This window comes from Austrofundulus limnaeus, unplaced genomic scaffold (genome assembly GCF_001266775.1).
Source record: "Austrofundulus limnaeus strain Quisiro unplaced genomic scaffold, Austrofundulus_limnaeus-1.0 Scaffold175, whole genome shotgun sequence".
Classification (NCBI taxonomy): Eukaryota; Metazoa; Chordata; class Actinopteri; order Cyprinodontiformes; family Rivulidae; genus Austrofundulus; species Austrofundulus limnaeus.
Genome location: NW_013952577.1, coordinates 977,898 through 987,848, shown reverse-complemented (window position 1 = coordinate 987,848; position 9,951 = coordinate 977,898). Strand labels below are relative to the sequence as shown.

Genomic DNA, 9,951 nt, shown 5'->3' with positions numbered 1-9,951 from the left:
GAGCAGTTTTGGAATCTGCTCACTTTTTATTTGCAAGGTGGGGCATCTAACTGAGCATGTACAGAGTGAGTGTCATCACACTAGTTTCTTTCTGTTTGGAGAAAAATGACGTGTTGCAACTGTCCTTTGTTGCTTTTGTCCCTGGTTTCCCCTACTTTTTTTCTTTTTTTCTACCTGGATTACTGAGATGCATCAGGATATTTTATGTAGATATTATTGCTCGCTTAATTAAATATAAGTATTGCTACTCCAGAACTTAAAAGCTTCAAGTTATTGTGGATAAATGTTTATCTTTGGGAATTGAACATGAGGTTCTGCAGTTCCCCCTCTTCTCCACTGGATACAGCTGAAACATTTCGAGTTGATTCGAGTTTGAATCGTAGCGTTTTCACTCACAAGCGTTTTATTTCACTTAAAACATGCAAAGTAAATTCCCTGTATAGATGTACAAATGTAATATAGCTCATATTATCCCTTTTTGTGAAGAGATTTTTGCTGTTTTTGTTGTCTGAGTKTYTTTGTTGTCCTATTGGACTACAATGTATCACGTGACCCGGAAGACAGTGCGTTAGCGTGTATCTGTAAACATTAGTTTAAATTTAAAGCCAGAAAACGATCAATCAACCTGTAKTTTTACATCGTTACGGTTCGAAGTAAAATAGAAAAATGAAAAGTTAACTCACAAAATATAAAATTTAATTTCTGAACCGTGAGTCAGAACGTCAGTGAGGAGGATGACATGGTTTCTTCTGACAGCTGTGTGGTATCGCTTCTCGGCCTTTTGGCTAAGATCAAGTGTAGTATCTGTTCTTATCAGTTTAATATCTGATACGTCCCCTACCCGGGGACCATATATTAAATTGATTTCTGGAACAGGGAGATGGAATAGGGGCTTGCTCCGTCCACTCCACGCATCGACCTGGTATTGCAGTACCTCCAGGACCGGTGCACCTCCCCTTATCTGTAAATAAAAAGTAATATCCAACAAACGTTGGGTCATTACTATTAACATGCAGACAACTTATCAAACTGAAAAATGGATGCTAGGGGGGTTGCATAGGGAGTATGTTATGTTACGCAGATATTATATAACTGCAGCTACGTAGCATCAATGTCAACTTTACAAACTTGTGGTGATACATCCTATTTTGGTAACCGGATATTTCAAAATAAATGTCTGATTTAATTCTTTCATAAAAAAACAAACTTACGTGCAAACGCGAAACAATATTGCGAGGCAATGCAAAAGGTAAAYAATGTTTTCTCACAGGCTTTGGATTAGTAGAAACTCCTGTTTTCAAGTCTTGTTTAATGTCAGTGAATGTATCAAAAAGAAAAAATAAGTAGGTCCTCTGGATGGGTTCTTCTTTAGTGAAACGTTTCGTCTCTCCTCCAAGAGACTTCTTCAGTCTGATGAGTTTCAGGTGAACTCAGCCTCATAAACACTGCCTCCACATGGTGGACAAACAGGTTAGTCAYATGCAAAAGAGAAGTCTCTTGGCAACAACCCTCCCCATTCCTTTTAAGGTTCTTGTTTCACATAGGAAAATACTTTTTAGTTTTGTATGGGGTGGACATCAAGAAAGATTAAGAAGAGAGATTTTGTATAGATCATTAGAAAATGGAAGACGGGCAGTACCTTGTATTGGAGAGAAATTTAAAGCTAAGTTTGTAACACCTATCTAGATAGTTCATCAGAAATTATGTGGGCTCTTTATGCCAGATTTTGGGTTGAACATAGAATATTGAAAACGTGGAACCATCGAATTAATTTAAATACCCCCTTTTTAGAAAAATGTCCTTCAGATTATGAAACAGTGATTCAAACTTTGAACTCTGGATTGCATCAAATATCTCTTGGACAATTAACTCGTTTGAAGGTAGAGGGAATGTTATTATCTTCAAATGACACCAGTGGGGAAACTTGTTGGGAGATTTAACTAAGAGGGTTTGGCGTAATGTAAATGATAGAATGCTTTTTAATGGACATARAGGTTTAGCATGGCAAATTGTACATGATTGTCTACCTACTAGAGATTTTCTTAAGAAGGGAAACTAAACAAGGMGCTCTCAGTGTCCAAGAAAATACTGTGGAGGTGACGAGTCTGTACAACACTTATTTTGGAAGTGCCCTTTTACTCAGAAGGTGTGGGATTCYGTTTCTCCCGGCTGAATGAGTTTACAACTGTTCAGTTAACATATGAAACTGTGATTTATGGACCATTAAAAGAAAATTTGTCTCAGAATGAACATCGCTGGTGGGTCTTAGTCAATTGTACTAAAGATAGGTTATGGAAAGCAATGAATTTATTAGTTTTTAAAAGGTATGAAATGCCAGTAAGAACTGTTGTCAAAAGCATTGTAACATTGGTAAACGATTATATGTTAAAAGATACTGACTGTAAAAATTATGAGGCGAAAGTTAGATTGTGGAGAATGCCAACACTTTTTGATTAGTTGGAAATATTTGTCTCTTTTTTATGTTTTTTTTTATTTTTATTAAACATTAACATTAGCACATATTAAGGATGTCGACTGTGGAGGTTGTGAAGTGTAAATTGGATTGTGGACAATGCAAAATTTCTTGTGATTGTAAGCACCTGTCCTTGACTTTTATGTATGGATATACAAACGTTTTTATTGTTTTTGTGTTTATTTGTTAAATTGTTGTTTTATAATTTGTAAAAAAAAGAAAACACTGATAAGAACCAATAAATATCTTGAAAATTTGAAAAAAAAAAATGGTTCAGCCATGGTGAGGCTCAGCCATTGCACTCCGGTTGTGCTGACCTATGCGAATTCCCCAAATGTGGGAATCTCGACCGCATAATTTCTGGTAGTGGGGGGCTGCGTTCGTGCTCTCCCCTGATCACGTGTCAAAAGTAATCGATGAACAGGATCTAGAAGTTTAGTGTCAATTTCTAGTCCACATTGTGGACCGTGGGAACCTGGCATTGATCCCCATGAGGCTACTTTCTTTAGAAAAAATTGTCCCCACATTGTAGGACCCCCCCCCCACACACACACACATCAGTGTCTTTGTGGGGACCTTCCATTGACTTCCATTCATTTTTTGGTAATTGTATAGCCTAACCCTGACCATTTGCCCTAAAGCTAACCTAAACTCAATTCACACCTTGGTCCTAAACCCAACCCCCTCACCCAAAATCAGCTTCCAAAGTCATGGGGACCGGGCTTTGATCCCTACAAGGAGCATTCGGTTCCCACGAGGCTGAATTTTCCTGAAAAACTGTACCCACCAAGTAGCAAAAATAAGGGCACACGCCTACACACACAAACTTGTTTTTATAACCTTGTGGGGCCCGTCCATTGACTTCCATTCATTTTTTGGTAATATTACTTCCTAACCCTGACCACAAACCCAAAGGCTAACCTCACAGGTACCTTCCTGACCCTAAAACTAACCTAAACTCAATTCACACCTTGGTCCTAAACCCAACCCCCACACCCAAAATCAGCCTCTGAAGTTGTGGGGCCCAAAGGAGCACCCGGACCCCACGAGGCTGCGTTTTCCTTAAAACCCCTAGAATTAAAGTACTTGCTGATGTGTAATTATTGGTTTCAGTTGAAGTGTTTTACACTTTAATCAGCTAATGTATTCACAAAAGTGAAAAAAAAACAACCTAAAATTAAAAATGTCTCAAGAAGAACAAAAGCATMAACGTTTTACCTCAGGATGAGAGAGGATGAGTGAACTGCATCCTAAAGTTAACATAAAGTATCATGAAGACATGTGTTTACATGTTTTATTGCACTTAACTTTAGTTTACCAAAATGGTTAGAAGAAATAATTAGTGCAACAAGTGTAAGCAATTAAAGGTAAAAAACAAACAAACAAAAAAACAAAAGGACTATTAAAAGTAGTTTAGTATTATATTTTCCTTGTGCTGAAATTCTCTCCATTGCAAACCCAGATTTCTAAACATAACTTTATATTTTCCTACTCTGGAGTTCCAGGCGTCCATTTCAGTTCCTGCTGTCTGGATGCATTAAAGTGCATAAAAGTAGATAAACCCGAGATGTAAAGTTGTCAAAAGGCACTGTTATGGAACACAGCGTCCTTGTCCTCAAACACGTTTAGTGTTCTCCGTTGTTTGGCTTTGAAAAAGTGACACGGCTGGCATGTGGTACAAAAACATGTAGGAGTCACACAGCAGCCTCTGAACCAGCTCCGGAGCCTGAAGAGGATTAGCCCGGGACAACTCCTCCTCTGGCTGACACAGGAAGTCACCGACCTCAGGGCAAGCTTGGACCTCAGGAATGTTRTAACCGTTCTGATCGTCACCTGAAGAAAGAGCGAGCGACCTTAAGATTRGAGATCAGCTCAGAAACTGAGATAAAGGCCAGCTGTAAGACGTCAGAGCTGCTCTCAAGCGGGCCTTTATCTATCACTGTCAAGGCTGCACTTACAAAAATAAAAAAACATATCAAAATTTGCAAGCAACTTGAGGATCTAAAACAAATAAAACAAACATCAGAATAAATTCWATTCTGAGGTAATTTATTACCAAACAGCTGAAATCTCTTACCAAATCTGTCTGCCATGCAGTCAAAAAAGAACCAGGAGTGTGGATCAGGACCATATTTGACAAAGGACACATAGTGGCTGGTTTTAATGCAGAGCACAGCAAACAGCTGGACTGTGTGTCTGGGAACAGGACTATCAGCAGCTACACCTGCTGGGACTACGAGTGCACTGGGTGAGTGGCTGCGCCGGGATGGGTTGGCGTGCACCTAAAAGGAAAATACAAACATAAATGATACACTGCAGGATTATTTCATGAACTAATCCACCTCTAACATGGTTCAAAATGTCCACCTGTGTGTTACAGGTACTGCAGAACTGTTTGATTCTTCCTGGTTGCAGTTTGGAGTCTGGTAAACACTGAAGACATTCAAACTCTGCCAAACATCCACAGATGAAGCATTCCCTGGGAGCTGATGAGGAATAAAAGGAGGTGATCAGTGAACGTTTTTTTTTTAGCTTTTTTATTTCCTAGACTCATCAGTGTGTAGTGTCAGCTGCTCACAGTTGTACAGCAGATCTGTAACGTCCAGCTCAGTGGAGGGAATAATGTAAGAAAACATCTTGTACTTGTTTCCACACCTGGGCATCTGAATGATTAAACAGGAGGGCATCTGTGGCACAACAAAAAGACTATCGATTCAACATTCACAGAAAGCCTAAGCTGAGATTATTTTACTGGTTAAAGGACCCACGGTTTCGAATTTGAGGCCGCCCGACAGACAGGACGTGTCGAGCAGCTGCTGGACGGTGGGCGTCTGTCGGATTTGTGTTTTTTCCAGGAAGATTTGGAGGGTGTACGCTCCCTGAGAGGTTCCTCCTTCTGATCTAAGGTGACACAGATATCCAGTCACTCAGGTGCACAGGTAAAACCAGGGTAAGATATTTAACCCGGGGTGGGTTAGGAGCATACCTGAGCTTCAGCAGAGGCTCGATGCAGAGCACCTTCTGAAAGAGGACTGTGATAAACTCCTCAGGGTCTGTTTTGGCACACAGATCCACAGTGAGCTTCAGCCGTTTTAGTTACAATGACCTCGTTACGTCTTAGAATATATAGATTTATACCTTTTTCATGTGTGCTGAAGGTTTCACAGCCAAGTTGTTTGCGAAAATTCATCACACTCTCCGCTGGCACAAAGCCCTGCCTGCAGCAAAGCCTCATCTGTAAACTCCCATAGATTTATCAAGCCTTTTGTTTTAGAAACCAGATGAGCTGTGTTTATACCTGCGTAAACGGTTGATGATCGCTCTCAGAGTGCAGGTGATGGGCTGCTCCTGGTCTGCAGGCTTGTGGCAGATGGCATCCACAGTCACAGATGAACTGAACAGGCTGAGAAGAACAGAAACAATGCCTTATCAGCCCYGGTGCATTTATCTGGGTCGCACACGATCTACGATGAATACAATTCCTTTCAACAATGGGAGATGAAAGTGATTCTCTAGTAATATTACGTCAAATGCCCCACAGGGAGAGTGAACTGGTTTTACCTGAAGAGTGTAGAATCCAGGTAGCATGAATTATTGTGACCCTGTATTCCCTTCATTTTCCCCACAAACAACGACAACGCCGTGGATTCGGGAACAGGGGGTGCATCCTCCCTCAGGTTCTCAAAGGGTGGAACTGAGGTGAGCAAATAAAAGCAAACAAATCCCCAACAATAAATCACAATTCAGCCGTTTCGCAGATATCAGATCTACGATCGGTCTACCATTTCTGCTTCTGACAGAAAGATCGGACCAGTTCAGAAACAGCTGACAGACGCTGGGATGCCAGAAACAGGGATTAGAACCTCACAACAAAGGTTTTGTGTAAACACCTTATAAAAGTTGCACTCTGATCAATCATTCAGATTCAGGACTTCCTAAATGTGATATTGGGGCAGAGCTTTTTGGAGTAAAACAGAGTTTCATGTTGCAAACTCCAAGAGCTGGTAAATGTGTGAAAATTAAGTCAGCATTCAACTAATATTTTCCTTTTTTAAATTTTCTGCACCCCCAATCGGTCTACTTCTGTACACTTAAAGGCACAGTGTGTAGGATTTGTTGTTTTCGGCGACATCTAGTGGTTGAGTGGTTGAATCATCCTCCCTGGTCCTCCCCCCACCCCCACCCCCCGCTTCCAAACACAAAGGAGTTGCTACGGTGTCYCTCAGGTGTCAAAAACCTTTGATAATTCCAACCGCGATGTCTACCAGCAGCTTCAGGGCTAGTGATGTTTCAAGTGGTAAGATTATGAGCTTTAATAAGTAAAATTATCCCAGCTACAATGACAGACAACAAATATTACATTTATAGTATTACAACTAAAACCGTTTTTGACGCCGCCACCGCAGTTTGTCCTTCATGAGCCTTCRTAGACAAGATGGCGGTGCAAGATGGTGGCTGCCTGTAGCGGTGACCCGCAACCAAGGAGATATAAACAGCTTTTTATAAGGTAAAAATAATAAAACAAGGTCTTTGTCTGCAATGATTAGACATGTTTTTATTATTGTCATTAGTGATTATCTCAATTTTGGCTAAAAGACTTGACAAAATCCTACACACTGTGCCTTTAAACAGGGCAGATGGAGCAGTGGTTAGAACTGTTGCCTCACAGGTTCATGTTCTCTCTGTGCATGTGTGAGTTTTCTCCATGTACTCCAGTTTCCTCCCACAGACACAAAGCATGCATGTCAGGTCCACTGACAACTCTAAACTGTCTCTGGGTGTCCCTGTGATGGACTGCCTCTGACACAGGGACTGCTGCAGAGAGACACCAGATCCTCTGCAACCCTGAAAATCTGCTCAAGTGGGTGAATTTATCAAAATTTTGAGGTAACTATACTTACTACAAAAAGTAAGGAAACTTGTGTTTGGTAGATTATTTCTCTGTTGCGATAATGCTTCTTGGTAATAAATCTTATGCCGGACACCTGATTGGCAGCACTTGGGGGTACCAGAAGCTACAGCAAAAGAAGCTGTTTGACAGAGTTTTGGCAAATCTTTCCTGAGAACAACCCACATACTCAGCTCTACTGCTCATCCCACAAATACATGTTCCTCACAAATGTGGCACCAACAGTATAAGATTTATTGCCAAGAATTGCTACAACAAAGAAATAATCTACCATAAAGGTATTTCCTTACTTTTTGTGCTGTTTAGACTGATGCTATGATTTTTTGATTGTTTTTTTTCACTGTATTTAACTTTATTTACAGACATTTTGCCAAAGAAATACATTAGGATCTCTGCAGTTTCTCTTTAAACTGCTTCAGAAAAAATGCACTATTTTCTTAAACCCTTAGCTACCCTACTGGTAATTTTAGCTTCTAGTTAGGCTTTTGTTACCTTTAGCATCTAGCTAGCCCTTTTATACTTTCAGATACCCTTCAGATTTTAGCTAATGGTTTGCTCAGTTTGGCTTTTATCCATGATTTTGTCTCTTTTCACTCCAACAATTTTTATGTTTTTCAGCTAATTTCAGCAGTGATCACTCAGCAGTTACTGTGTTTATGACTGTTGAGTGATCAGTAGGTAACATCAGCTTTAATAAAATGATGTAAAGTTTTGTAGACTGTTGTAAATAAGTGTAATGTGAGAGTTCAGAAAACAGAGGGAAAATGTCTGACCTGGAGGTGTTTCGGCGGCTCTGAGGGGACTTGGCGTGGAGCAGCTGACAAACCTGCTGTCAGGGCTGCACTTCCTGACGGGGACGAACAAAGCCCTCTTTTCCTTGCAGGTGAAAAACCTCTGATCTCCGTACTTCCCATCAGAGCAGCCTCTCACGTCGAAGTCCTGAAACCACGAGAYGCAAAAACTCAGCCTGACCTCCCGAATCGCCACGAATGCATCAAAACGTCGGGTCACTCACCAGTTCCACCCCCGCCCATTCACCCGCCTTCCCCTCTGGGACCCCCAACCAGCGGATGACCCCGTACACTCTGACCCCCGTGTTGGAGAGGACCTCCACCATGGAGCCCACCTCCAGAGGCACGTGAGCCGAGCTCAGCTGCTGGTTCTGAACCTCGCTCGGCCCCGTTCGCTCCTCTGGGGCTTGCTGCGCACTTCTTCCAATGCTGGGCATGGAGTTGATGCGTGACACGGTTTTCCTACCTGTACCTGCAGACACACACGCAGGGTGTTAGAAACTCATGCAACATTGTTTTGTTTTTTTCATCTTACGCAACTCAGACAGACCGACTTCAAGCCAGCGTGACGCATAAAAGAGGCACGCAGATGAAGTGGAGTTGTGTGCTAAAATATGAGAATATGTGATGACTCAAAAGTTRCACATTCCTGAGCAACAAGACCGGTCTTTCCAGTCSGTGATWTTACTGCACCACCTCTGGAGCCACGAGTGTTTAAACTTAAAAATGTCTGTAKTTAATTTGCTGTTTCCTGTGTTAAATTTGATGAAACAAATCAGAAGTTTCTGCACTATGTGTTAAAGCAGATGAGCTTCACGTACTTGCATATTTACCRTCTCTCCACTGCAGTCCGAGCGGGACGGAGTACGACGGAACCACCTGGACGATGTCTGCTGCGCTGAAAATGGGCAGAGGAGCAGCAGGCTTCACTGACAGGAAGGTGTCGGTGTCCTACGACAAACAAAACAAGAAAAACAACCAATAAAGTGCCAACAGCATCTCCTGTGTAGATCTGCAGAGCAAACATCTGTGCAAGCTTCGTCCAAATGTCACCTGGAGGTTTTTATCACACTGATCATTTTGTTAAAAGACCAACAGATCCTTGGAGATTAAGCTCTGTTGTGAGGAAGGTTTCACCAGCATGCGTCTGCAGTTCTTCCACTGCTGTAAACTTTGTGCATTAACAAAGACACATCTGGATAAAAACTACACAGCTCACCACAAATTCCAGCTCAAAGCCAAGCATGTGCAGATCCTCTTTGCTCTCCTTCCTCCCAATCTGCATCAGGTTCTTCACCAGTCCGGGGACGTGTCCCTTCTTGTGCCGGACCACCACCAGGTCGTCCTGAGACAGCTCGCAGACGGCCGAGAAGAGCTGCGGGTTGCACAGCACCTCCAGGCGTCGGCTGGTGCTGGAGATGAAGAGCAGCAGCTGGGCCTGGTGGCGGCTCAGAGGGTAAATGTCCTCCTTCCTCACCGGGCCTCCGTTTTTGGGGCTGCCYGCGTTGGTGCCACATCCGTACAGGAGCCCCATCACCTCTCCGGAGGGCGTCTCYGCCTCCACGCGACCGATGCAGCCTCTGCAAAAACCCTTCCTGGACTTGCCACGGATCACGATGAAAAACGTCTCGCTCGGGGCGGGTTTAGGCTCCATCGTGACCCTTTCTGACCGCGGCCGTTTTGAGGATTGTTGACGATGGAGGAGTGTTTTATGAAAACAGTGAACCTGGGAAAACAGATGCATTTACTTTCTACACATTTGATTTTTTTTTTTTTTT

The 9,951-nt window shown here is 42.3% G+C and overlaps 1 protein-coding gene across 1 annotated transcript in view; it reads right to left on the bottom strand.

Moving 5' to 3' along the window:
- Positions 1-3,753: 3,753 nt before the first annotated feature.
- cyld2 (cylindromatosis (turban tumor syndrome) 2) overlaps positions 3,754-9,951 on the bottom strand; it is a 6,849-nt gene continuing 651 nt past the window's right edge. The window contains exons 3-15 of the mRNA XM_014017741.1: positions 9,393-9,899; positions 8,995-9,124; positions 8,398-8,645; positions 8,156-8,321; positions 6,035-6,167; positions 5,772-5,876; positions 5,612-5,691; positions 5,460-5,526; positions 5,242-5,374; positions 5,052-5,160; positions 4,841-4,959; positions 4,551-4,755; positions 3,754-4,306 (exon numbers count right to left, since the gene is read on the bottom strand). Coding sequence (XP_013873195.1) covers positions 4,089-4,306; positions 4,551-4,755; positions 4,841-4,959; positions 5,052-5,160; positions 5,242-5,374; positions 5,460-5,526; positions 5,612-5,691; positions 5,772-5,876; positions 6,035-6,167; positions 8,156-8,321; positions 8,398-8,645; positions 8,995-9,124; positions 9,393-9,899 — 2,220 coding nt within the window. The 3' untranslated portion in view covers positions 3,754-4,088. The remainder of the gene's footprint in view (positions 4,307-4,550; positions 4,756-4,840; positions 4,960-5,051; positions 5,161-5,241; positions 5,375-5,459; positions 5,527-5,611; positions 5,692-5,771; positions 5,877-6,034; positions 6,168-8,155; positions 8,322-8,397; positions 8,646-8,994; positions 9,125-9,392; positions 9,900-9,951) is intronic.